The sequence below is a fragment of the Mustela nivalis genome (genome assembly GCF_964662115.1).
Source record: "Mustela nivalis genome assembly, chromosome: 6".
In the NCBI taxonomy this organism is placed as follows: Eukaryota; Metazoa; Chordata; class Mammalia; order Carnivora; family Mustelidae; genus Mustela; species Mustela nivalis.
Genome location: NC_139025.1, coordinates 145066882 through 145093491, shown reverse-complemented (window position 1 = coordinate 145093491; position 26610 = coordinate 145066882). Strand labels below are relative to the sequence as shown.

At 40.1% G+C, this 26610-nt stretch overlaps 1 protein-coding gene across 2 annotated transcripts in view; it reads left to right on the top strand.

Moving 5' to 3' along the window:
• Positions 1 to 26610, top strand: part of CHD2 (chromodomain helicase DNA binding protein 2) — a 121605-nt gene that overhangs the window by 28331 nt on the left and 66664 nt on the right. Inside the window, exons 5-16 of one of the 2 annotated variants that reach the window (XM_082736714.1) lie at positions 952 to 1013; positions 7160 to 7267; positions 9239 to 9379; positions 10536 to 10669; positions 12557 to 12782; positions 14319 to 14419; positions 15508 to 15552; positions 15723 to 15901; positions 17803 to 17927; positions 18947 to 19163; positions 20975 to 21064; positions 21867 to 22057. In XM_082736714.1, coding sequence (XP_082592840.1) covers positions 952 to 1013; positions 7160 to 7267; positions 9239 to 9379; positions 10536 to 10669; positions 12557 to 12782; positions 14319 to 14419; positions 15508 to 15552; positions 15723 to 15901; positions 17803 to 17927; positions 18947 to 19163; positions 20975 to 21064; positions 21867 to 22057 — 1619 coding nt within the window. The remainder of the gene's footprint in view (positions 1 to 951; positions 1014 to 7159; positions 7268 to 9238; positions 9380 to 10535; positions 10670 to 12556; positions 12783 to 14318; positions 14420 to 15507; positions 15553 to 15722; positions 15902 to 17802; positions 17928 to 18946; positions 19164 to 20974; positions 21065 to 21866; positions 22058 to 26610) is intronic. The other variant, XM_082736715.1, reaches the window with a different exon arrangement.

Sequence of the window (26610 nt, the reverse complement as noted above, 5' to 3'; positions counted from 1 at the left end):
CATCCTTCTGATGAAGGTGAACTGTTAATATCCAGAGGTTAGTGAGTTGGGGGGTAGAATTTGGTAAATGTACTTTACAGATCTAATTGACTATAATATCCACATTGCCTTCATGGTGTTTTATTTTGAATGACCTCTGAGTGGTTTGCCTTACTTAGCTTTCTTTATCCTCGGTGTCTAGGCCTAGGTTCCTGAGCCATGTTAGTTACAACCAGTCCCATTGTTGAGTCACTCTTGTCCTCTTTTGTATGTAAATTAACACATTCTCTGTAGGGCATAAGACTAACAGCAGTAGGAATATTTGCCAGTTTCCCTAAGTTTGGGGGGAAAGAGCTGTTTAGATGTTTTTGACTGTGTAAACTTTCCTTGGCCTAGTGCTGTCAGGCCAGACAGCAGAGCACTCTCAGCTCGTGATTGAACATGTTCTTTAATGATTCTGAAATGGAATAGATCAGTAGGTCAGCACCTTTAATGGCACACTAAATGTGGCATTTTCACATGATATTCGAGATCTGCAGTATCCAGTACGGTTGCCACTAACATGTGGCTTTTAAAATTTGTATTAAAATCCAGTTAAAGGAAGGATTCTGTTTCTTAGCTGCACTACGTACATTTCAGGGGCTCAGCAGCAGTCCCCTGTGGCTGCTGGCTACTAGATTGGATCCTGCAGATACCGAACATTTCCATCATCACAGAGAATTTTATTGGGCTGTGCCCTTGTAGAAGTTTAGCCGAGAGAAATATTTCCTGGTGTTAGAGGTAACTATTATAACAGACAGATTAATTCAAAGGAAAAGAAGAGTGAGTGCCCACCAAACACGGGGTTCTTTTGTCTGAAAACTCATGTTGAATGATGTTATGATGGAGCAGATTGTTGAATCAGGGGTTCGTGTTGTCCCTGAGAACTGTGAATTAAAGTCTGTGATCATTTCTCCCCCTCACACACTGAAGGCAAGTAGCGGGTCTGAGAGTGGGAGCCCAAAAAGAAGAGGCCAGAGGCAGCTGAAGAAACAGTAAGTCTTTCATGGGTCATGTACTTCACACAGGGGTTTAGAGCACGTCTACTTCTGTGGGGCTGCCTTTGTCATGTGGTAGTCCACTCCGGGTCCCAGAGTCTGTCCTGCTGTCTTGGGCCACTGTCTCCTCTGTCCTGCTGCCTCAGCAGCCCTTGAGGCCCAGAGACCCCACCTTGTGTGTGTCCCATGTGTGCTGGGCTACGGCTTACCCCACCTGGTGAGCCCGTTAGCCCCATTGTGGTTTTCTTTAAAATGTGCACAAATTCTATTGTGATTGAACAAGGAACAAATGTAGATTTGCTCTTTTTCCCATTTCATGTGGTTCTGACTGGACACCCAATGTAGTATGAAATTTCTCACTGTTGTTACTATGTAATTTTAATACTGCAGTTCACAAGGCAGAAAATTTTAATTCTTGGGCATATGTGAAATTCCTTTAGAACATAGATTATATATTTATTATTTTTAAAATTTAAAAACTCTACTTAAGGTGAAAAAAATATTTTTATTTATATTTTTTAGAATTTAAAAATCATCCTTGGAGGGGGTCTGGATCTCTGATAGTCTGAACTCTACAGCCCGTCTCCTCAGGGGCTGCATTTGAAAATGTAGATACTGAAATCCTGGCAGACAAATTCAGGGGTTTCTCATGGTAAATAGTTGTCCATGGTGCCTATTAAAATAGAACCCCAGTTACATATATTTTCTGTCCTAAAATATTAGCACTCCTTAATAAATTTTTGGCCTAAGGAGTTTGATTTTTTTTTTTTTTTAAGATTTTATTTATTTATTTGACAGAGAGAGATTGCAAGTAGGCAGAGAGGCAGGCAGAGAGAGAGAGAAGGAAGCAGGCTCCCTGCTGAGCAGAGAGCCCGATGCGGGACTCGATCCTAGGACCCTGAGATCATGACCTGAGTCGAAGGCAGCGGCTTAACCCACTGAGCCACCCAGGCGCCCCTAAGGAGTTTGAATTTTTTAAACCCATTTTTCTCATTTTCCAAAATAGAGTAATACTTGTTCTGCCAACCTAACAGGGTTGTTGGAAACTATGCTAGGGAAAGTCAAGTATTTATTATTGCCCTCCCCAGAGCACATCCAATTTTCATTTGTGTTTTAAATATTTAATTAGAGTTGGAGGAGAAACTGTAGGCAGGCCTATACTTCTTTGGCATCTTAAAAGGCTTTTGTTCTACTCCCATGTTCTAAGTCCCATGGCCTGCTTGGGAAGCTGTTCTGATCTAATGGCCTTTGGGAGCCTTTGGGAAGCCCATGCACGTGGTCTTTATTCCACCATCTGGCTACGTTCTGCTGGTCTCTTGACTGGTATCTACATGATGCTGTGCTTGGAAACCTCCATAACCTACTAGGGCCTTCTCTGTGTGTGCAGAAGTCCACTGGCCCGTGTACTTACTTTCCTCCAGTCATCCTAAGAGTTCTTGAAAGTTGACAGCCCTCAGTGGCCTTCCTTCTCCTGAGTAGAACCTCTTAGTTTCCTTTCAGGGGCCTGTATCTTCTGTAAGGCTGCTTCCCAGCCCCAGGTTCTTCCTTAGGAACCTGTAAGAGCTGTGGGAGTTCCTTTCGTGCTTGTTTTTATGGGGGCACTGGGCTAGCCTCACTTCCTGCCATCTACTGTGCAGCTGGTGAGTACTGGGGCTTATGAGGAGCTTTTCTCCTGAGTCAGTTAATGAGTAGGATTAATTGGAGGAGGTGCCATAGTGACTGAAGTTGGAAGGCACTAAAGGGGGCCCTCTGTGATCTGAGCAAGCCTAGTAGAACCTAGATTTTAGAATTGACTCAAAGAGAGTGGAAATTTTGAAGTATTAGCACAGGGAAACGCTTTTCTGAAACCCTGCAGACTGTACCACAGATTTTGAAGTTCTTTTAAAGGAGCTATTTTTATTAATTTTATTTATTGAATTCAAACTTTAAAAAAAGCTTTAAGAACAAAAAATAGTGTAAGGAATGCCTGTGTACTTTACTCAGATTTGCTTTTGGTTACTACTTTTGGCCCTGTTTGCTTATTGCTTTTATATATTTATATATGCATGCACGTAATTTTTTTTTTTTTTTTTTTTTTTTTGCATGTAATATTTTTTCTGAACCACTTAAGACTAGGAGTGACACACATCATGGCCTTTTATCCCTAAATACTGAAATCTGGATTTCCTAAGAAGACTATTCTCTTTCCTAAGTACAGGGTAGTTTTAATGTAAATAGATTTAACATTGCTGAAATACTTAGTCTAATTCATATTCCCATTTTGTTAATTGGCCCAGTAATGTCTTAAAACATTTCCTACCTCCATTGCAGGGTCCCATCTAGGGTTAGATATTTTATGTAAGTGGTCAGGTTTCTTCACAGCACTTTCACAGTGCTTTCACACTACTTTGCTTTCATGACTTTGGCATTTTTAAAGAATAGAGTCTCACAAGGGACTAACTCCCCAGAGTCATAATGTGAATTAGCATTTTAAAAATTCAGAAGTTACACAGTGTAATGTTCCTATACAATATTGAAAACATTTTTCAAGTTAGTTGGCAATGTTAAAAATTTGAGAAATGGTGCTTAAGAGTCCAGATTTCTAGCTTCTTAGAAAATCTGTCTGTGCTGGCCCCTATAACAGTGGTCTTTATAACCTGATGGCCTGGGAGTTCTCCATTTGACCCTATTTTATAGACCTTGCCTGGCCTAATGGGTATTTCAGTTGTAACCCCTGACCTAGTCATAGTAACCAATAAAATTTTTCATTTATTTAACCCACTCCTGCTGTTTTAATCACTGAACAACATGTTACCTATGCCATACTTATTAATGTTGTCCAGATTTGTGGAAAGTTGTATAGGATTTTTGCTGACTTATGGTCCCACCAGTGCTTCAAACCACTCTAGAATGGTTCCAGAACCTTTTCTCCTAACTGTAGTTTAAAAACAAAATGTGTTCACTGTAAGTCACTTGAAGTTTTTCTCTTGGGATCATAGTTTCCCCCGCCCCCCACCAGTGCTTTGAGTTGGAACTCTGTCACAAACTCATGACCCAGTGGAGGAGAATCTGTTAGCTCCAGATTTTCCTTTTTCAATGGAACTTCTTCCTGAAAGGCCTTTCTTCTGGGAAAATGTACTGAAAATAAATGAAGTTTAAGCCGCTCTTTTCTTCTTTTCCTGTTCTGCCTTCTAAAAGTAGAGAGCGGAACTTCCTTCTTTGGGCTTTTAGTGATAATTAGTAGGACTCTTGGCCACAGTTTAGGCCTGTTTTATTTATGAAGGAATTTTGTGCGTTCCCTCCTTCACAGCTGTTTAGGTTTGATTTGTGTCTTAGGATCTGTGTTCTGCCCAACACCTTTTTCCAATAAAAGGAGCAAAACTATACCTACTTAGCTTGCATTCTGACTTTTTCTTGTCTATTTACATTGCCTTAGAGCCTCAGTGGCCAAATCTTAGTATTTTTCTCCCCAGTTCCCAAGATTTTGGTAAAAATTTGATTGATTTCTTCTTAGGAAATCCCGCTGATGCCCTCTTAGAGCTGGATTTGGCAATTCAAGTCTCCTTTGACATGTGAAAATTTTATTAATCATAATCTTGTATTTTATTTTTATTTTTTAAAGATTTTATTTATTTCTCAGAGAGAATGAGAGAGAGAGAGAGAGAGAGCGCGCGCGCGCACAGGCGGGGCAGTGGCAGGCAGAGGGAGTAGGAGAAGCAGACTCCCTGCTCAGCTAGGAGTCCAATGCAGGACTCAATCCCAGGACCCTGGATCACAACCTGAGCAGGAGGCAGATGCTTAACTGACTGAGCCTCCCAGGCATCCCAATCACAATCTTATTTTTTAGACAACTCCCAGTTGTAGCCTGACTTGTAACATATGGCTTCATCAAGGAGTCATCATCCTAAAATTTGCATTATGTATAAGAAACCAGTGGTCTAAGAGAGCCTTTGACATCTGCAGGCTTGGGAAGTAATCTTTTTGATCACTCTTCTCACCTCCTCTTTATTCAGAGTGACTTAGTGTCTCTGATCCTAACTTACTTTTCCCCCTGTTCTTGAAAGTTAAAACAAAATTTAAGATAATCCAGCCAGTTTCAAGTTCATGTACAAATTTAGGCCAAAAGCCTTCAGTTGTTCAGATCCTCACAGAACGTGTAGCTTGTCTTTTCCTGATTCTGTAGCCTTCAGTGGGTTATGATTGAAAGGAGGAGGGCTGGAGGTTTGGCATGGAATGCTAAATACCTTGTTCTTACTTGGGCCACTTGCTTTGCTCAGTTGTTGTACATTCTCATACTGGAAGATGCTCATTCTTCCTAGTTGTCCATAAGTTTATACACCTGTAATTTAACTGGAAAACTAGCCTCAGCACTGATTAAGGTTACTGCCATTTTAGTCCCAGAGTTGTAGAAGTGGACTCCTTAGCTGCCCTGATTTAGCTTCTCAGTTCCTGTGGTGTTAGGTAAATTACAACGAATATTTGACCGTGGATCTTTCTCATCTGATCTGCTCTCCCTTACATCTTAGTTGTTTTGTGTTCTTTCAAACTACTTTCCTGTGAAACCACTTTGGTTTGGCTATGTGAGCCCGTTCCAGGGGGTAAACTGTTCTGAACTTGGTCCAAGAAAGAATACAGCCTCGGTGCCTGGAGACCTCTTCCTTCCTCTCTTCCAGGCTATCCCCTTATATTCCTTTGATTGCTTAGCAAACAGTTTTTGTACTTAGTTCTAGGGAAAGGGATTAAGACCGGTATCCAGCGTGTAGTTAGACATAAGGAGGTCTTTGTTTAAATGAGAGAAGGAAGGCTATTAGGCAATATTAATAGGCCTTGGTGAATTAGCAGTCTGCTTCCAAAAAAGTACCTTATCTGTCTTTTAGACTGATAGGGTTCATTCTTAATTATTTCTTTATTTAACAAAGCAGTGTCTTCCTCCATTTGCTTGCCTTTGTGCTAAGTCTGGTGCAAAGGTGAACAGAAGTGGCCCTGCCCAGGAGCAGTCACCTATGCCAGAGGAGATGGATATGAAGCAAACAGTGCCAGTGGGACTTGAGTAATGTGTTCTTTTGGCTTTTCATGCTTTCTAGAGTCTCCACTTACTCAGGTGTTAGTGTGGCTACTGGGCTTTTTAGGAAGATTCTCAGGAATCGGTTGATAACCACCTTCTTGCAATAAGCTTCCTTTATTCCTTTGACCTATTCTCCTATGAAGAATGTTGACATGACTTTGTGATTCTCTAATAGTTGTCTTTAGCATAATCTTACTTCCTAATCATGGGCCCAGAGGCACAGTGGTGATTGTTTTGTAAAACCTCAGGTACTTGCCTGTGAGTTTGTGGGTTTTTTTTTTTCCCTCTGGATATTTCATGCCCAGTGACTATTTTATGTTCCTTCCTTTTTCCCTAGAAATGAGCTAAGCCCCACATTTGGTCTTCAAACCTCAAAAACTCCAGAGTGGTAGGAGAGACCTATAAGATAAGGCTCTTTAAAGCCTTCTAAGATCTCAAGGAGCAAAGGAACACCTACTGTGTCTAATAAATAATTATTAAAGACTACATCTTTAGCTGAACAGATTATTTAGTAGGTGGTAGGTTTATTGTGAAAAGTAATTTTAGGGACTGTTTCATCAAATATATTCTAAACATGTTAAAATATCCCGTATAGTAGTTCTGGAATGAGTCTTTAACCAGTATTAGCATCATCTTTAAATATGGTAAAATTCGAGTTTTTAGGCCTCTTATTAGACTTGCTGAATAAGAAACTAGGGCTGTGGTCCAAATATTTTTTTTTAGTAAGTTTTTCAGGTGGGTTCTGATCATCGTAAAATTTGAGAACTAGTCTAGTATATATTATGGCTTCAATCCATTCAATGATAGTAAATAAAAATAGAGTATGAGAGATTTAATAGCTTTTTTTTCTTTTTTGCCAGAATACTTTAAAAAAATACTATTGTACTATCCATTTTCATCACTTGAGAAAAAACCGTCCAGGAAGGAACACAGCCAAAATTTAAATGGAGCTAAAATAAACCTTTTTTAGCCATAATGCCTAAAATGCACATGCTGCCTTTTGGAGAATCCGATTGAAGTTGGTTTTGTCAGATTCTTCAAATTAAACAATCTTGAGTTCTTTTAGAAAAAAATGATTTTGCTTTGCTTTTGATCACAGAGAAAAATGGAAACGGGAACCCTCAGAAGATGAACAGGAACAAGGCACCAGTGCAGAGAGCGAACCAGAGCAAAAAAAAGTGAAAGCCAGAAGACCTGTCCCCAGAAGGTGCAGTGTTTGCTCGAACATCTCTGCTTCTGGTGGCGCTTAATTTGTTAGATGGTGGATGATTTGGTGTTAGAACGACAGCCTTAATTGATGGGATACAACATGTTGTGACTCTGGGCTTTGAAAGTCTGTGTTCACTTCTTGCCAGTCTACCTCATTAGCAAGGGTTTAGATGATGGGGACGCTTACATTTGATTGGGTGTTTGCATGGTATGTCTCACACAGCGAAGCTTCTTTTTCTTCCTCCATGGCATACTAGTTAGGAGGGGTGGACTTGTCTTCTGCTTTTAAAAAAACCTCCCTGTGTATTTGAGTAGTGTGTAGGCTCTTTTTGGGAGAAGTAATTCCTGAGTTTAAAACACTGGCTGGTTGAAAGCATGCTTCGCTGCTTATTACCTTGTTCTTAGAATCTATCATGAGCAGAGAACGTGATTGTGCAGAGAAGGAAGTCTGAAGTGGTAGGAAACTTTGGTAATTTTTGTTCAGATGTCTGGCAGAAGGGGTACTGGTATTGAAGAAAGGAAGGCGGGAGACAAAGATCGCAGGGAAATTTACCTCATAGTAATGCTTAGGATGGGGTTGACAAGCTTTTTCCTTTGGGCCAGATCCCACTCACCACCTATTTCTTTACGGCCAAGTGTAGCTTTTATAGATAAACATTTATAGTCTGATAGTAGGGAACACTAAGCTTGAACCTCAGTTAAATGAAATGTTATCCTTTCAGAAAGAATTCTGTTCTCATTAGATGTGTATCACAGAAAGTGTACTGAGTGATGATTATTTTGAGTGTTGTCAGTAAATATTATGTGGAAATTCATTTTCCCTCATTATATCAGTGCCTGGGTAGTGGCCTCAGTTTTGCTTCTTGTCTGGGAAAGCTAAAAATATTTATGCTCTGTTCATTTGCTGCAAAACATTTGCCTACCTCCTATTTAGGACATTCTACAGCTGCCCCCACCCCAGCAGGGAAATTCACATGAGTTTGGTGTCTTTTTGTCCAGGTTTAAGTGCCACCTCAGCTTTCTCTTCTAGAGTTTACCTGTCATTTACTGACCCTGATCATCGGTCTGTGTGGCATTGGTTATGGAAGATAAAAGAGAGACAGGCAGGATTGTGGGTTTCCATCTCCCCCTTTCTCCTTTTGCCTTTTTATCATGGGTAGCGTATTTGGGGATTTCCTTCTGAGTGCCCAGGCTGTGGCTTTCTGTCCTGGTTGTTGCCTGGAGTCCCGCACGGAGCTGTCTCCGCAGCCTGTTCAGCCGGTGTGCGGCAGGGCGCGTGCTCTCATGTCGTCTTCTGGATATACTTTGTGTGCATGTAACAGAAATTCATGCGGAGAGATTTCTGTCCTTTGCTCCTTCTGTACAGACAGCATTTCATATATCTTGTTCTGCGTTTTTCTTTCCTTCTCTTAGAAATCTTTCCTATCAAAACATGGAAACGTTTTGGTGGTTTTTTTTGAGGGGTGGTGCTGGCTACCTAGTATTCTGTTCAGGAACTGATTCCCAGCTGATGAAGATTTAGCATTTTCCTAATTTTTTGTTATTGCAATCAGTACTACAGTGAATACCTTATTAAGCCTGTATCTGTGTGTATCTGTAAGAGCAATTCCCAGAAGTAAAATTGTTAACGTTTGTAAGTTTGGTATTTTCAAATTGCCCGCCAAAGAGGTACCATCAGCAATAGATTGCATGTCCGGTAGTCCTGTGGAACAGTGGAGCCATTGCCTGGGAATCCACTGTGTCTCTCTTTATGTGATTGAGGATTCTCAGCATTAGAATCACTTTTGTGTTGAAAACACAGATTTCTAGTTAGTTAGAATATCAGCAGATGGAACCCAGGAATGTTCGTGGCTGGCACTCCCCAGGTTAATCCTGTATGTGTACTGCTGCTCTGGGAAATGATAAAGATTTGAAACAGACCCCAAGGGATAGAGTGAAAACTTCGCTGTTTTTTCTCTTCTCATTTCAGAACAGTGCCCAAACCTCGTGTTAAAAAGCAGCAGAAGTCTCAGCGTGGAAAGAGAAAAAGGCAGGACTCTTCCGATGACGATGATGAAGATGACGAAGCTCCTAAAAGGCAGACTCGTCGCAGAGCGGCTAAAAATGTTAGGTGGGTGGTGCCCCAGAAGTCTTCCACTGGCGTGAGGGTGACCGTGTAGTCGGCTAGAACCTGGTGGTGGTAAGGATAGGATTTGTGTCAGATAGGCAGAAGTAATGACTCGTGTCCGGAGGCTGTGCTCAGAGATGTGGTCAGTGTTCTTGTAGAAGGAATGCTGTGGGCCTTGTTCCTGGAAAGAAAACTGCTTCAGATTGATGCCTTCATTTCATACCTTCTCTCAGGAAAGATGTTTGGATTGTATTCTCAGTTCTAAATTGCTCCTTCAATTAGTTTCTCCTGAGGATCAGATTACATACTCGGTATAATAGTTTTATTATGAAGCACTAACAGGAAATAAAAGAGGAAGGGATACATGCCAACATCAGTGTTTTATTTTATAGGAGTCAAGGGCATTTCTTTTTCTTCTGGAGGATACACAGGTTTCTTCTGGTCTACTTAAAGGTGGTGAAGCTAAGTCCTGGAGATACTAACCTGGCCGCGTGTCCAGTTAATGACTCCACAGCTAGGACGAGGTGCCGAGTATGCTAACGTATAGTTCAGCACTTTGTCCTCCTCTAGCTGTTACACATTCAGGAGCGTGTTTTTCTCTTGTGTGACTCCCAGACCATTTATTGCCTCTATATGGTGGGAGATTACGTCTTAATATTACCAGGAAGTATGTTGAATGAAGTTTTCAACAGTTTGAGAATACTCACATTTCATCTTCTTCAAATATCATCAGGAGATAAATATAGGGTTCAAGTGTTTAGTCTTAGATACAGCTTTCTTTTTGCTTAATGAAACAGTAACTGTTTTTTCATTTATTATGCAATTTCTTTGTAGTTGTTCCCTTGTTTATATAGCCATGATCTCATACCACAAAACGAAAGCATAGCTGTGTCCTCCTGTATCTCGCTTACACAGATCACTGCAAATGTAGTCTGTTTTTATTTTAAACTGTGAGTAAACCTTCTTGTAGTTCTCGGTGAACATGCATTACTTCCTAAATAGGAAGAAAAAGAACTTTGAGGTCGCTTTAACTGTGGCTGATCTTAAAACAACATGTTGGATCCAAAAGGGTATATGGTTCTTTAATGATACTATTATTTGGTAGTGTTTAAGTCTGAAAAGGCAGTTTCTCATTTATTCAGCATTATTCCTCATGCAGTTACAAGGAAGATGATGACTTTGAAACCGACTCCGATGACCTCATTGAGATGACTGGAGAAGGAGCCGATGAGCAGCAGGATAATAGTGAAACTATTGAAAAGGTCTTAGACTCAAGGCTGGGAAAGAAAGGAGGTATGTGTTTTTGGGAAATAAATTACTACTGTTTTTTTTTTTTTTTTAAGATTTTACTTGTCAGAGAAGAGAGAGAGCATGCACGTGCACAAGCAGGGGGAGCAGCAGGCAGAGGGAGAAGCAGACTCCCTGCTGAGAAAGGAGCTCCATGTGGGACTCGATCCTAGGACACTGGGATCATGACCCGAGCTGAAGGCAGATGCTTAACTGACTGAGCCACCCAGGTGTCCCCAAATTACTTCCTATATGTGCTCAGTGAGGCCCGAATCTTCTGTATTTCAGCTCTGAATTTCAGTCCGTGCTCATATTGGTTGTGAAGAGTGGAAGTTTTTCTTTCTTTCTTTCCTTTTTTTTCCCCTTTTTCAAGTTTTTATTTAAATTTCAGTTAGTTAACATACAGTGTAATATTAGTTTCAGAAAATTCAACACTTCTACACATTACCTGGTGCACATCACAAGTGCATTCCTTAGTCACCATCACCTGTTTCTATCCATCCCTGCCCACCCTGCTTGCATTCTAGTAACCATCAACTTGTTCTCTACAATTAAGAATCTGTTTTCTGGTTTGCATCTCTTTTTTCCTCCATGTTTATCTGTTTAATTTCTTGAACTCCACATGAGTGGAGTTACATGGTATTTGTCTCTGACTTACTTTACTGAGCATAATACTCTCTAGTTCCATTTCTGGTGTTGCAAACAGCAAGATACCATTCTTTTTTATGGCTGAGTAATATTCCATTTTCTTTATCCACTCATTTATCAGTGGATGTTTGGACTCCTTCCATAATTTGGCTGTTGCTGATAGTGCTGCTATAAACACTGGGGTGCTTAGGGCTCTTCGAGTCAGTGCTTTTGTATCCTTTGGGTAAATACCTAGTAGTACAGTTTGCATGAACTGAGGGAGTTTTTTTGAGCCATTCTCATGGTTCATTGTTGAGGATATAGGGATATGTGCAATATGCCTTTGAGACTTAAAAATTAAGATGGTAAAGATGTGTTCATCTCTTAAAAAGCAGTGACGTAGCAGAGATTCTTGCTTACAAACATTAAACAAATTTACCTTTAATTAGGTGTTTCTGACTCTCCTTGTGAAATGTATCAAACTGGCTAAATACATTTGTGGATGATAGCAAAGATTTTTTTAAAATCTAATTTGAGGTATCGCCTCAGTTTCTTTGAGGTAACCTTCCATATAGAAAATATCAAATTATTGCCCAATTCTTTTTTCTCTATTTTTTTTTTTTTTTCATCCAGCCTCACTTGAGGTTAAGAGAATAAACAGAGAACTTTGGATGGGTTGGTAATTGGCATTGGGTGGTGGTGGTAATTTTTATTTTCTTAGTATTTCTGGGGAGATAGACTTGTTTTATGAGTCAGGAGGGACCAAACCAAAAGGATACTTCTCTTCCATTTTAATTGTGTTTGGACAAAAGGATTTCTTTAACTTCACCAGCAAATTCTGGAAAATACATTTTATTTATTTTTTTTTTTTAAAGATTTTTTAATTTATTTACTTGACAGAGATTGCAAGTACACAGAGAGGCATGCAAAGAGAGAAGGGGGGGGGAAGCAGGCTCCCTGCTGAGCAGAGAGCCCGATGCCGGGCTCGATCCCAGGACCCTGAGATCAAGGCCTGAGCTGAAGGCAGAGGCTTAACCACTGAGCCACCCAGGCACCCCTGGAAAATACTTTAAAGTATAGAAATTAGGTTTGGACTTTGAAAATACTTGAAATAACAGATCTTGTCCATCCTGTATTGTTTGTGAATTTCTGCATGTTTTTAAGTCAGAGGACTTTGGTTTTTCATCCAAAAAAGGATATGCGCTTGATAAGCTTTCAATGTCTGGTTTAATGCACTTTTTAAAGTTTACCCAAATCCTTTTGTAGCCACTGGAGCTTCTACTACTGTATATGCGATCGAAGCTAATGGAGACCCTAGTGGTGACTTTGACACTGAAAAGGATGAAGGCGAAGTCCAGTACCTCATCAAGTGGAAGGGTTGGTCTTACATCCACAGCACATGGGAGAGCGAAGAATCCTTACAGCAGCAGAAAGTGAAGGGCCTAAAAAAATTAGAGAACTTCAAGAAGAAAGAGGATGAAATCAAGCAATGGTACATTTTTGAAGCGGTGGTATATTTGCAGCGTTGAGGGAAGGGAAGGTTTTTCAGTAATGCGTGGAGCACACAGCTGTCTAGGAACTTGAATTTTGTCTTGATTATCTGAGCACGGAGCCAGCTGTAATTCCAGTTTATAAAATTGTGACCTGAAGACACTCTGTACTTCCTATATGGCCACCAAGTTTGTAGAGTTTAATTAATGATAAGTAGTTTATGGAGCATTTTGCGCACGCAGTATTTTTAATCCTCAAAATAAGCCCATGAGATTCTCTCTGTTGTACGTAACACATTTTATAGATAGGAAGAGTGAGGCACAGCACAGCTTTTCTAGGGGGACCCAGGATTGGAACTCTGGCAGCCGGAGCTCCTAAACACCTTGTTACTCCCTGTTTTCTGGGTAGCTTACATGTCAGGAACTCATATTCTAGAACTGTCTGGGTTCTGGTGCACTTAATACTATTCTTAGTTTTATACAGTTTGCAGAAATGGTGAGACAGAAACACATAACTTCTGAAGCTGTGATAGACTGTTGTGTTGTTAGTTTTCTTACAACTTTGAATGTGGCCGTGTTGCATATGAGAAATAGGTGGGGACAGTAGCAGCCACAAACCTAAACTAATCATCAGGTTGAACCCTGAAGATAGACCTGTCAGTATAATGGGGTCCGGTTATTTTGTGGTAGAAATAGGGCCAGATGGGTTCTAGTTTCCCTTTTACTACTATGCACAAGATGTTTCTTCAGTAAATCCCTTATTTTTCCTTTGAGAGTCCTAAAGATGGGGTTAGTTGTAAAGTGGTTAGAAATTTAAAATCCTCAGAAGTACAGTAGTATTTCATTTCAGGTTGCTCCTGTCATCCTTCTATAGAATTTTGGTGCCAGGAAGAACTAGTTTTCCATAAAAGCTACATTGAGTCATTCTTAAAGTACATACCTACATGAAAAACAGGCACATTTCCTTTTAAATCTGGAGAACAGTTTTATTGCCTATTCTGTTTAGATATATGAATTTGTCACACAAAGTTATTTTTAGGTCTTTATAAAGAAAGAACAACTGGTGTGTCCTATGAGTGTGAGGTTTTCCTTTTTTTTTTTTTTTTGGTTTTCCTTTTTTTTAAAGATTTATTTATTTGACAGAGAGCACAAGTAGGCAGAGTGGTAGGCAGAGAGAGAGGGAAAGAAGCAAGGCCCCCGCTGAGCAGGGAGCCTGATGTGGGGCTTGATCCCAGGACCCTGGGATCATGACTCGAGCCAAGGGCAGATGCTCAACCAACTGAATCACCTAAGCACTCTGGAGTCTAAGGTTTTCTAAAAGTACGTTTTTTATGAAATATCTGGCCTAATAAGGTAGTAAAGGAATTGCTAAAGGACAGATGGAAGTAGAGACTCAGTTTCTTTTCCTCTTTTTGACTTTGAGAGATGTGTATAGGTCTCCCAAATCTTTTCTTTTTTTTTTTGAATTTTAAAAATTTATTTATTTTTTTAGGTCTCCCAAATCTAACTGGGATGTATTTTTTCTGTCTTCTGTCTAGGTTGGGAAAAGTCTCTCCTGAAGATGTGGAATATTTTAACTGCCAACAAGAGCTGGCCTCAGAGTTGAACAAACAGTATCAGATAGTTGAAAGAGTAATTGGTGAGCACATGGAAACTTGTTTCAGCAGTGTTTGAGCTCCACGAATAATGGCTTTTGGTTTTGGGGTAATGTAAATTAAAAAAAATGCGTTTTGTGGGTTTACTTTTTGACAGTATATAGTTACCTAGATTTATTTTGAAGGACAAGTTAAGAGATTTGCTGGTATATTTGGATGTGGGGGATGAGAGAAAAAGATGTCAAGTTAGGATGCCATGATTTTTGACCCAAGCAAATAGGAGAATACAGGTACTATTTACTGAAATGAAAGGTTAAGACCTGGAAGACCTGACTTTTGGAATGAAAATCAAGAACTTATTTTGATATTCCTAAGTTTGCTATACTTCTTAGTTGTCTGAGTGGGAAGTATTGTGAAGGCTATAGCATATGTGAGTCTGGAGTTGAGATCTCTTAGTCTGTGCTGGAGATTTAAATTTGGGAATTTATCACTGCATAGATAGTATTTAAAGCCTAAGATATACTGAGATTATCAGAAATAGTATACATAGTGAGAATAGGAAATCTGAGAACATTCCACGTTCTGGAAGTCAGGAAGAAGCCACAGGAGACAAACAAGAGTCAGTGGGATTGGACGGTGGCTGAGGGATTATCTCCTGGATGCCAAGTGATACATGGGGATTGGGAAGGAGGAAACACTGCTAGCCGAATGTGGTGAGGACCACGGCGTGATCCTTGAGGTTGGCCCCCGTGTGGTGCTAGTGAATTGGATCCATGGAGTGGTGGGAATACAGGCCTGATTGGGGTGGCTTCAAGAGACAGTGAGGCGGACAGTGAGTAGGAGCAGGTCTTCTGGGGAGTTTCGTTGTAAAGAAGAAGCAGAGGAATGGGGTAATAGATCCACAGGGCTGTGTGAGCACAGGACTGTTTCCCCTTCTCCCTCCGCCCTCCCCCCTTCCTCTTACCCACCTCCCTCTCTCCCTCCCCTGCCTTCTCCCTTCCTTCCTTCCTTCCTTCCTTCCTTTCTTTTGTGATACAACATTGTAGAATGTATTTGTATTCTTACTTGTAGGCCCTAAAGTGTTACTCTTGTTTTAGTGGTAATTTTTCTATTTTATTTTCCATTTGGTTAGCTGTGAAGACAAGCAAGTCTACACTGGGTCAGACAGATTTTCCAGGTAAGCAAAAGCTCTGGTTAATAAATGTTAGCATTTAAGAGCAGTTCGCATTTTGCAGAGTATTCGCTGTTTTTCCAAGTGACGATTCAGTGGTTACATGTAAAGCAGAATTGTCACTCCCCTTCCTTTAATGACAGATGCTAACCTACACTTTTTTATATATAAAATAGCTCATAGTCGGAAGCCGGCACCTTCAAATGAACCTGAATATCTATGCAAATGGATGGGATTGCCCTATTCAGAGTGTAGCTGGGAAGATGAAGCCTTGATTGGCAAGAAGTTCCAGAGCTGCATTGATAGCTTCCATAGTCGGAACAACTCTAAAACCATCCCGACAAGAGAATGCAAGGTGTGATTGCTGGCTTTTGTTTTTCCAGGGGAAAGAGGTATTGATAGGGTTTGTCACATAGATATTGGGAAGAGAAAAATACTACAAAAGTAAATGATAATTCCCCATTTTGAAGTGAAAGAAGATGAATTAACCTAGACATCAAAGTTAAATATTAAAACAGGGAGAGAGCATGAGTTGTATGATGGCTCTGCTGATCTCTTTATTCTTAAAATTCACAGACCTGGGTATGTCTGATTAGAGACAATGTGCAGAATATTTGAAAGAATTTAAGTTCTTTAAAGAGAAGTGACAGGAAGGGGGAGAGGCTCTGAATTCTCCATTAGAGCCCAAATATATAGGCTTTTTCAGTTGCTAGATTGATTGTTCAGATCCTTTCCCTTCACCGGAATCCACTGCCCATGTAAAGTGGTATGCCTTGGTAACAAAAGTCTGTGTAAGACGTGGCTCTGTCTCTGAGGAGTTGACATCTAGTTCATGGCACCAAGCCTCTGTCTGTGAAACGCAGTATATGACCGAGGGGGCAGTGAGTTTAGTAAAGAATTTCTGGTCCAAGAAGCACAGAGGTAGAAGTCACTGGGCTCCGGTAGTCCTTGAGGAGGTTTGAAAGAATTTGAAAGAGTTAAAGTGGAGGTTGTGGTACTTGAACTTCCCTGGTCCTTGGAGAAGGAGTTAATGCCTGGTAGACAAAGGGGGCCTGGTTTATTGCCCTCCCACGAAGGATGCAAGAGAAGGCTGTTCTTTGAGTAGGAAGAGAGGAAAGTGACGTCAGTGAGTGCATTTGGGTCCGAGTTCCTTGAAGGTGCTTGAATAGGTACCTTGAATACTGTGAAGGGTATTTTGGGCTTTACCCTGTGGGTTCTGATGTGAGAAGAGCAGCAGGGTAGAAGCCGTATTTAGCCCCATCTCACAGCAGTGTGCAGGAGACTCTGGGGGCGGTACTTAAAAAGCCAGAAGGTCCAGCCAGGAAGATGCCATACAAGTCCCTGAGGAAAGAAGAGCGTGAAGACAAGGGAAGTCGTGGAGGGATGGAAGGATCAGGTGGCAGCAGCACGATGGGGAGACTTGGCACAAGTGGATGCGGTGGTTGGTGGCTGAGCGCGGAGTCAGATTTGTTTACTGTGGGCTGCTCAGAGGAGAGCCGGGATGATCCGTGACCACCTTATCAAACAGATCTTAGGGTGATACTTCACATAGCAGGGTGCTAATTCCACAAAACCCTAATCTTCAAGGGAAATAGTCCCTGAAAAAAGACTTTGTGGCCAACGAACTAAATGAATGTTCCCTGTCAATTCACAATATGCACAAGCATTTTAGACTTGGAAAAGTCACGAGTAATGAAATTTATATAACTTTTATTACGTTGTTTCCCAAATGGATTTAGCCGTGGAATCTGTATTTCGTCAAACCATAGAGACATGGCCCTACTAGATAGACCACTCCATCCTTCACACCCTTTCCTTAAGAAAACCAAACTCACATACCTAGGGGTCCCAGCTAGATGGGGGCTACGTTTCAGAATTTGCAAATGCTATCACGGTAAAGTTCTGCTGGGTTTAGTGTGTGCAGACTTTCCCAGAGGTGTTGTACAGTTTAAACGAGATAACATGAAGGTGATTGTATGGCACTCACTGCCTGCTGTAAGATAGAAACGTTATAGAACAAGTGCTGGGTAATGTTCACAGACTGACTGCAGGCCAACCAAGAACTATTTGGGATGCTTCAGGCTTTGGGAATACAGGCTACAGTGAAAGGTGGTGGGCTGGGCGGGGTGGGGTTTGTGACGCAGATCTGGGATTTAAACTTGTGCTATGGTTCAGAGTGCATAAGTCACGGCTAGCATTTTAACATAGGAACAGCAAGAAAGTCTTCAGACCGGGGCTTTAATTTTGGTTTTTCAGGCCTTGAAGCAGAGACCACGGTTTGTGGCTTTAAAGAAACAACCGGCATATTTAGGAGGGGAGAATCTGGAGCTCCGTGATTATCAGCTAGAAGGCCTCAACTGGCTTGCTCATTCCTGGTGCAAGTAGGTAGAAAAATATGAAATTTTCTTTATGGTTTCTGGCTTCTTTATTGTTAAATGCAAATAATTATTTTTTTCTGTTGTATATTACAGAAACAGAAAAAGTATGTGAGGGAAGGCTCTTCTAGGAGTTTATACATATGTGTAGTATCATTTTAATCTTATGTAAAGAGTACTTGGTTAATTAGTTATCTGAGGGTAGATTGCCTTTTGCCATACATCTGTTCCTGATTCCATGCCAAATGGGCTGTTTTTTATTTCCCAACATACTTTCCTACTCTGGCCATTTCTTTGAGTGTTTTTCTTCCATCTGGACAATCCTCTCCTGTTAGTGTCCAGTTGAAATCCAGACTGTTTCCTAGAACAGTGTTTCTCAAAGTGTGATCAAAGGAATACACTGCATCAGAATATCCAGAAGTGTCTGTTTAAAAGTTCAGATCCCTGAGCCCTTTCCCAGGTACTCTGATTTGTTAGGTGTAGGGTGGATTCAGAAATCTAACCTTAGCCTGCCTCTCATATAGATTGTTCTGTATTTAAAACAAGCCACAGCCCCTGCAGCACATAGGCCTAGGGAGTAGTGTGCATCGCATCAAACAACCTAGTGGCCTGCAGAGTGCAGTGGGTGGGTGGTTTGGGAAGAAGCACATGATAGCCAGTTTTCCTCTGCTTTCTGTAATGTTGGAGCCCAAGGTCATGTTCTTGGACACCTCAGTATAATAAAACCTGCCTTCTCTGTTACAAGGGGTAGATGTAAAAGAAAGACCAAAGTGCAATGTAAAGATTATAGTTTGAATAGGCTCTGATGGAAACTCAAAGTTGGGTCATACTCAGATCACTTGTTATTTTGCTATTTTATAGCTTCTACTTTCTTTTCATGCAGGAGAGGAAATTCGGTTGGGGCTTGGGACCAGTGCCTTACTTGGTGAATTCTGAGGCTTTAATGTCCTTGTTCTTCGTGTGTGTGTGTGTGTATATGTGTGAACTAATGATTTTGTTTTGTTTTTATTTTTCTCTTTCTGCAGAAGTAACAGTGTAATCCTTGCTGATGAAATGGGCCTAGGAAAGACCATCCAGACCATATCATTCCTCTCCTACCTGTTCCACCAACACCAGCTGTATGGCCCCTTTCTTATAGTCGTCCCTTTATCCACCCTCACCTCATGGCAGAGGGAGTTTGAAATCTGGGCACCAGAGATTAACGTAGTGGTTTACATAGGTGACCTGATGAGCAGAAATACGGTGTGTAAACAAAAAGAATTGGGATAGAATCTGTGTTATAAATGTATTTTGGAAATTGACCTAAAGCCATTATAGTCTTTAGTAACATTATGATTCTGACACTGCCATGCCCCCAACGTTGGGAGATTTATGTATCACAAAAATGCATCAGCGATAGTCTTTAAAACATGCTTACTGTGTGTTAAGGGAAAGCAGTGGCAGTATATGAATGGGAATCTCTTTTAGTTGGACTATAGTATTTTTCTTCTGCCTTTTGTATTTCCAAGACCACTTATTTAGAGATGGAATTAATACCTCATAGAATGTTAATATTATTTTTGCTGTTTGAGCGGAGAGCTGCTGCTAAAACCGAGTTCTTAGAGTTTGTTTCTCAGCCTTTTAACATGACGAGGTTATAGAACTTGTAAGGAAGGAATAAAGAGAAAGGACAATGAGCCATGCTAGGGCTATAGAAATGAGAATTACTTGTCTGTTTTCAACCTTAACGTGAGTAGTAGGAACTCAGAAAACAGAGGCTTGGTTTGCTCTTTGTTCAGCAAGTCATTTCTTCATTATAATTGACTTTTCCAAAAGTATCTGTTAGGTGCGAGGGCCCATGCTGGGTGCTTTGTGTATATTACCTGTAACTCCCACGATGGTCCTCCAAGTAGATGCCACTCTTCCTAACCGATTGATGAAGTAAAGGACTCTAAGAGTTTAACGCTCGTTCTAGGCCAGCTAGAATGTGGCAGAGCTGGGGTCAGGACAGAGAATGGTCTGGTCCCAGACCTTTGTTCTTTCATTACTGTGTGTTCATTTCATAACTGTATGTTAGAGGAAACTGTTTCTGGGGGATTGCTTATCACAAGAGCAAGCCATCAGGAATCCTCAGACCTTTGACCAACTGAGCCACCCAGGCGTCCCGAATCCTCAGACCTTTGAGACATATGTTATATATTGAATATTTTCATTCAAGTTGTCTAACTATACCCTGGCAGATTTCATGGCTCTTATTTTGAGTTTCTCAGCATATAGTCGCTCTTAGCTTTGTGAATCCATTTGTTAACTGTTATAAAAGTTGAAAGAAAAAAACCTTCTTAGATTATGCAGAATGGCTTCAATCACTGCATTCAAATCTGAAGACAAAGTGAACTCTGAAAACTTGTGGAGTCAAAGAAGTTTTCTGTGTGAACTCCCAACATTTCTTTTCTCTGTTCTTTCTTCCCCCTTGGTGGGGATCACCACATACACTCCTTGCCCTGTTGTCCAGTCACACTGCAGTATGAATGTGGTAGTTTTTGTTTTCCTTTACATCCATTATTTTCATTCATATGAAATTACATTTTATCCCATAACCTTCCCTTTCCTTTTCCTTGGAAGCCACATCTTTCTGCTCTAAGTTAATGACATTTCTGACCCAAAGGTAGAGGTTGGGATTTGTTCCACTTGTTAATTAAAGTATTGCCCTACCAATGGGCAAAGAATACGAAAATATTCTTAAGAAAATTAACATTTTGGGGATCACTAGATAAGTTCAACTTACTGGGGTTTAATTACAGATGCAGTGCATGTTTTGGTCAAATATTTTGGGGCGGAGGTGGGGGAAGATGACAGTTGATTTGAATTCTGGCAGTAAAGTTTTTGCTGCTCAGTGATCTTTTAATTCTCTTATGGCTCTACATTGTGGTTGCTTAGGTCAGTTTAGAATGTATAAAATATTCATTAAATTCTAGTCAGGTTTGTTTTTTATTTGGCATGTTTATCACAAGACTACTGGTGATACAGAAAGGTAAAAGTAGCAATTGTATCTTAATTACTGATTTCTCTTCTAGATACGGGAGTATGAATGGATTCATTCTCAGACTAAAAGGCTCAAGTTCAATGCACTTATAACAACATATGAGATCCTCTTAAAAGATAAGGTGTGTAATTTTGTGGTGTGACTTGTCCAAATGGTGGGGTCTGTGCTTCCTGCTTGCCATGTTACTTCTCTGTGTTTATTTGGAAAAGCAAACAAATGAAAAAATAATCCACAAAGAATATTAAGGTTGTAAATAAAAATCAGAATCTTCCAGTTGAAGGGGACTTTAGATTGCTTAGTCCAATGGAATTAAACAGGATGAAAGAGGACTGAGGCCAGTAACTTACCTGAGCGCCATCCCGGGCACTTCCCATCATACCTTTGTCAAGGAATTTCTCCACAACAGATGATGTGATCAGTCTCTGAATGAAGGTCTTTACACCATCTCCTTTCTACAATTACTAAGAAATGTGGCAGTTGGTCCCGTTGGTGATAATAAGTGTAAATGAGTTCAATTTGGTGGCTCTTGGTGTTTCTGTGCTTCAGGGTTGGGGTGTAGAAGAGGCAGAGAAGAATCTTAATAAACGAGAGACTGCACTATTGTGTTTTTTTGTTTTTGTATTATTTTTGCCCAGCATACCAATTTTTGTGTTCTTGCTGTAGGGCATGCAGCAATGCCTGGCCTAAGAGACTCCCCCTCCCCCCAGTACCTTTTGGATGGTGATGTGCTCTTCTGAGTAGACACCAGTCTAGCCAGAAACAGAATAAACAGAGGAGTCCTAATATAATTTAAGTCCATGAAGAATAAATGTTTTCTATGTATACCTTTGTGATGGTATTTGTACAGAGATTAATTAACACTTGAAAGTACTTTTGGGTTCCCTTCTGACCTGGTGGCTCGTTCTGTTTTGTTTTTACTTTAGACTGTGCTGGGCAGTATTAACTGGGCCTTTCTGGGAGTGGATGAAGCCCATCGGTTGAAGAATGATGACTCTTTATTGTATAAAACTCTGATTGATTTCAAGTCCCACCATAGGCTCCTGATTACGGGGACCCCTCTTCAGAATTCCCTCAAAGAGCTCTGGTCCCTGCTGCACTTTATTATGCCGGAGAAGTAAGCTCCTTCCTGTATATTTCGAAAGATGGAGAATGTCTGAAATGCCAATGCTTTTTAATTTTTGAAAAACAGACTTTAGGGAAAACAGATGGCATGATTTGGGGATAGCAAAACGTGACACGAGGGGCGCCTGGGTGGCTCAGTGGGTTAAGCCGCTGCCTTCGGCTCAGGTCATGATCTCAGGGTCCTGGGATCGAGTCCCGCATCGGGCTCTCTGCTCAGCAGGGAGCCTGCTTCCTTCTCTCTCTCTCTCTGCCTGCCTCTCAGTGTACTTGTAATTTCTCTCTGTCAAATAAATAAATAAAATCTTAAAAAACAAAAAACAAAAAACAAAAAACAAAAAAAAAAACGTGACACGGGCGCAGGAACAAAATTAGTAAACTGTTCCGTGATAAATGTGAGGAGGCACAGAATTCAGCATGATGTCAAGGAGGAAAAGCCTGTTATCTACCAGATGTTGAAATCAGTTAATGCATTGGGGAAAAATTTGGTAAATAGGAAATCTCAGACCTCTCTGTTACAAGGTAATCAGTAATTGAAATGACGTATATAAGATACAGAGTGTGATAAGCATTAGAATCTTAAACCCAACCTTTGATAACAGAAGCCATCAGCATTAGGTGTTACTCAGATCTTTAACTTAGTAAAGAATCATGGAATGTTTTTACTGAGAAGATTTTTATGGGAGAGATGCTATGCACGTTTCCTAAAACTTTAAGTTAATCCAGTGGTATTCACCCATCCTTAGAATGAAATCTGAAGTTGTTACCCTGACTTGGAAGACGTGGGTCTGTGCGGCCCCTCAGTAGTGCTCTGACTCCTCCCATCCCTATTTATTCACCACTCATCCTGATTCAGCCGTTCGGTCATCATTTCTGTGTCTGTAATGTGCCACGCCCCTGCCGCTCTTTTTCTGGACTGTTGTCCCTCCTCCTCATCCTCACATGGCCAGTCACGTCTTAACATTTTTGCCTCAGCCTATGTGACCACCTCCTTTTTGATGTCTCCTCGGACCACCCAATTGAAGCTGCCTTTTTGAGGGGCTTATCACCTACCCTCTGTTATTTTCTTCATGGCACCTCCCCTTCCTCATTTCTTCCTCATTTGTCTCATGTCATTAGATTTACGCATTAGAAGCTGCAGGGAGAGGCGCCTGGGTGGCTCAGTGGGTTAAGCTGCTGCCTTCGGCTCAGGTCATGATCTCGTGGTCCTGGGATCGAGTCCTGCATCGGGCTCTCTGCTCGGCGGGGAGCCTGCTTCCCCCTCTCTCTCTCTCTCTGCCTGCCTCTCCATCTACTTGTGATTTCTCTCTGTCAAATAAATAAATAAAATCTTTAAAAAAAAAAAAAAGCTGCAGGGATCATGTTCATGTAATTCATCGATTGTCCACATTGCCTAGAGTAGTTTCTGGCATGCAGTAGGCAGCGAAGGGTTGTCACATTGACAGGGAAATGCTCCATGGGTTTTTGTTTTTTTAAAGATTTTATTTATTTATTTGACAGACAGAGATCACAAGTACACAGAGAGGCAGGCAGAGAGAGAGGACGAAGAAGGCTCCCTGCTGAGCAGAGAGCCCGATGCGGGGCTCGATCCCAGGACCCTGAGATCATGACCTGAGCTGAAGGCAGTGGCTTAACCCACTGAGCCACCCAGGCACCCCTCTTCTTTATTTTCTTAATGGGAATTATAATTCTTATGTTTAGGTCTCTATTCCATTTTGCATTTTTTGTTACAGTGTGAAGTATGAGGATTTAAGGTCCTATTTTTTTTGCAGTGGGATTTTGGAAATTGTCCCAGTGCCATTTATTGAAAAAAGTATTTTTTCTTTATTGAATTGCCTTGGTACCTTTGTTGAAAATCAGTTGAGATCATGAATATAAGGTTCTGTTTCTGGATTCTCAGTTCTGATTTGTTGGTATGTATTTCTATCCTTACGCTGATGCCACACTGTCTTGATGACTGAGGCTTTACACTGATTCTTAAAATGGTGAGATAAAAGTTCAGTTTTGTCTTTATTAAAAAATATTTTAGCTATTTTTGATCCTTTGTATTTCCATAGGCATTTTAGGATCAGCTTGTTGATGTCTGAAAGGAAAAGAAATCTTCTAGAACTTTGATAGGTATTATGTTGAATTTAGAGGTTTATTTAGAGCGATTTAGAGGGAATTTAGAGAGAATTATAGCAGTATTGAGCTTTTTAAGCTATTCATCACAGAAAGTTTCCTGTTTATTTAGATTTTCTGTAATTTTTCTCAACAGTGTTTAGTAGTTTTCAGCCCATAAGTCTTATATTTCTTTTGTTAAGTTTATTCCTACTTATTTTGATTTTGATTGGAATTTTTTAAAATGTAGTTTTCATATTGTAATAGAGTTTTTTATAAGGATCTTGAATTATTTCCACTGTTTTTGCTGTTCTTTATTTCCCAGTGTTTTCTAGATACAGGATCACAGTCTAGATATAGGATCTTTTACATTGTGGATGGATGTCTCTTATTTCTTGCTCTGTGGTATTCTCTAGAATGCCTGTGTTGTATAGAATTAGGAACAGGATATTGGCTATAGAATTTTTGAAAATGCCCTTTATTGGGTTGAGGAAGTGTTATTCTATTCCTGATTTTTGTGAGTTTTTATAATGAATGAGTGTTGGATTTTGTCACATGCTTCCCACCCCCCCTCCCCGGGTCTCTTGAGGTAACTATGATTTTTGTTCTTTATTTTACCAATATGATGTATTAGTTACTTTATAGATGTTAAGACAGCCTTTCATTCCGGTGATAAATCTGACTTAGTTATGATGTTGCATCCTTTTTTGTTTTTCTGCATTCATTTTGCTAATATTTTGTTAAAGACTTCTTCATCTGTGTTTTTGAGGAATATTAGTCTCTAGTTCTGTGTTTGTGTGTGTGTGTATGTGTAATGTCTGCCTGGCTTTGGTGTCCGTGTAATAGAATGAATTGGAAAATGTTCTTTCTTCCCTTATTTCCTGAAAGAATTTATTAGGATTGGTGTTAACTTCTTCTTAAAATATTTGATAGGATTTACCAGTGTAGCCATGTGGATGGGCCTAGTTTTTCTTTGTGGGAAAATTTTTAATGACTAATTCAATTTCTAGTTGTAGACCTATTCAGGTTTTCTGTTTCTTTTTCACTTAGTTTTGTTAATCTGTGTCTTTCTAAGAATTTGTCCATTTTGTCTAAGTTGTCTGATTTGTTGGCATAATGTTATAGTGTTTCCTTACAATCTTTTTACTTTTTGAAGACTAAATTGTGATCTCAGTAATTTTTGGTTGTGGTAATTTGTGTCTTACCTTTTTTTCTTGGTCATTTCAGGTAAAGGTTTAACAATTTGGAGGTTGTTTTCAAAGAAAACAACTTGTGACTTTTTTTTTTAACCTGTTTTCTATTTCATATATCTCTTTTCTCATCTTTATTATTGCCTTTGATTTAATTGTCTCATTTTCTCTTAAGGTAGAAGCTCAGATTATTGATTTAAGACCTTTTTTCCTTTTCTCAGTATGGGTGTTTAAAGGTATAGCTTACCCTCCGCATGCTGCTTTTGCTGCATTCTCTGAATATTGATCTCATGTGTTTTGGCTTTCATTCAGTTTCACCTTTTCCGATTGCTCTTGTGATTTCTTCTTTGATGCATGGTTTTTTATTTAAATGTGCTGGTTAATTTAGAATTTTTAGGCACTTCCCTAATGATTCATAATTTAATTTTTTCGTAAAGAATATGTTTTAAATGGATTTACTGTTACTTGTTAAATGCTATAGTATTTTTTTTTTAAAGATTTTATTTATTTATTTGACAGAGAGAGATTACAAGTCGGCAGAGAGGCAGGCAGAGAGAGAGGAAGGGAAGCAGGCCCCCTGTTGAGCAGAGAGCCTGATGTGGGACTCCATCCCAGAACCCTGAGATCATAACCTGAGCCGAAGGCAGCGGCTTAACCCACTGAGCCACCCAGGCGCCCCTATAGTATGTTTAAGATTTTGGAGAATGTTCTTTGTTCACTTGAAAAGAATAATACTTCGCTTTCATAGGGTAGAGTTCTGTTTATTACATCAACTTAGTCTTAGCCAAGTCTTAGATAGCTTTATTGACTTCATGTCTAGTTATTACTGACAGTGAATCATTTCCATGTTTAACTGTAGTTGAATGATCTACTACTTTCAGTTCTGTGAGGTTTTCCTTCATGTATTTGAGAGGTTTGGGTGTTAGGTTTGTGTACTTTTGTAATTGTTCTGTATTCCTGATCATTGATCTTTTTATCATGAAATGTATGTCCCTCTTTATCTCTAGTAATATTTCTTGTTTTTAGATCTGTTTTGTGTGATATGTATGCAGTTTTCCATCACTTCACTTTCAGCTTCTTTTTAGGAGTTTAAAATGTGATTTTTTTAGACAACATATGGTTCATCTTCCTTTTTTAATCTGGTCTGACAGTCTCTGCCTTTTGAGGGTTTAGTTCATTCACATGTAATGTTATTCTTGCTATGGTTGGATTTATGTATGCTATTCTGCCCGCCCCCCCATATGTTTTCTTTCTTTTT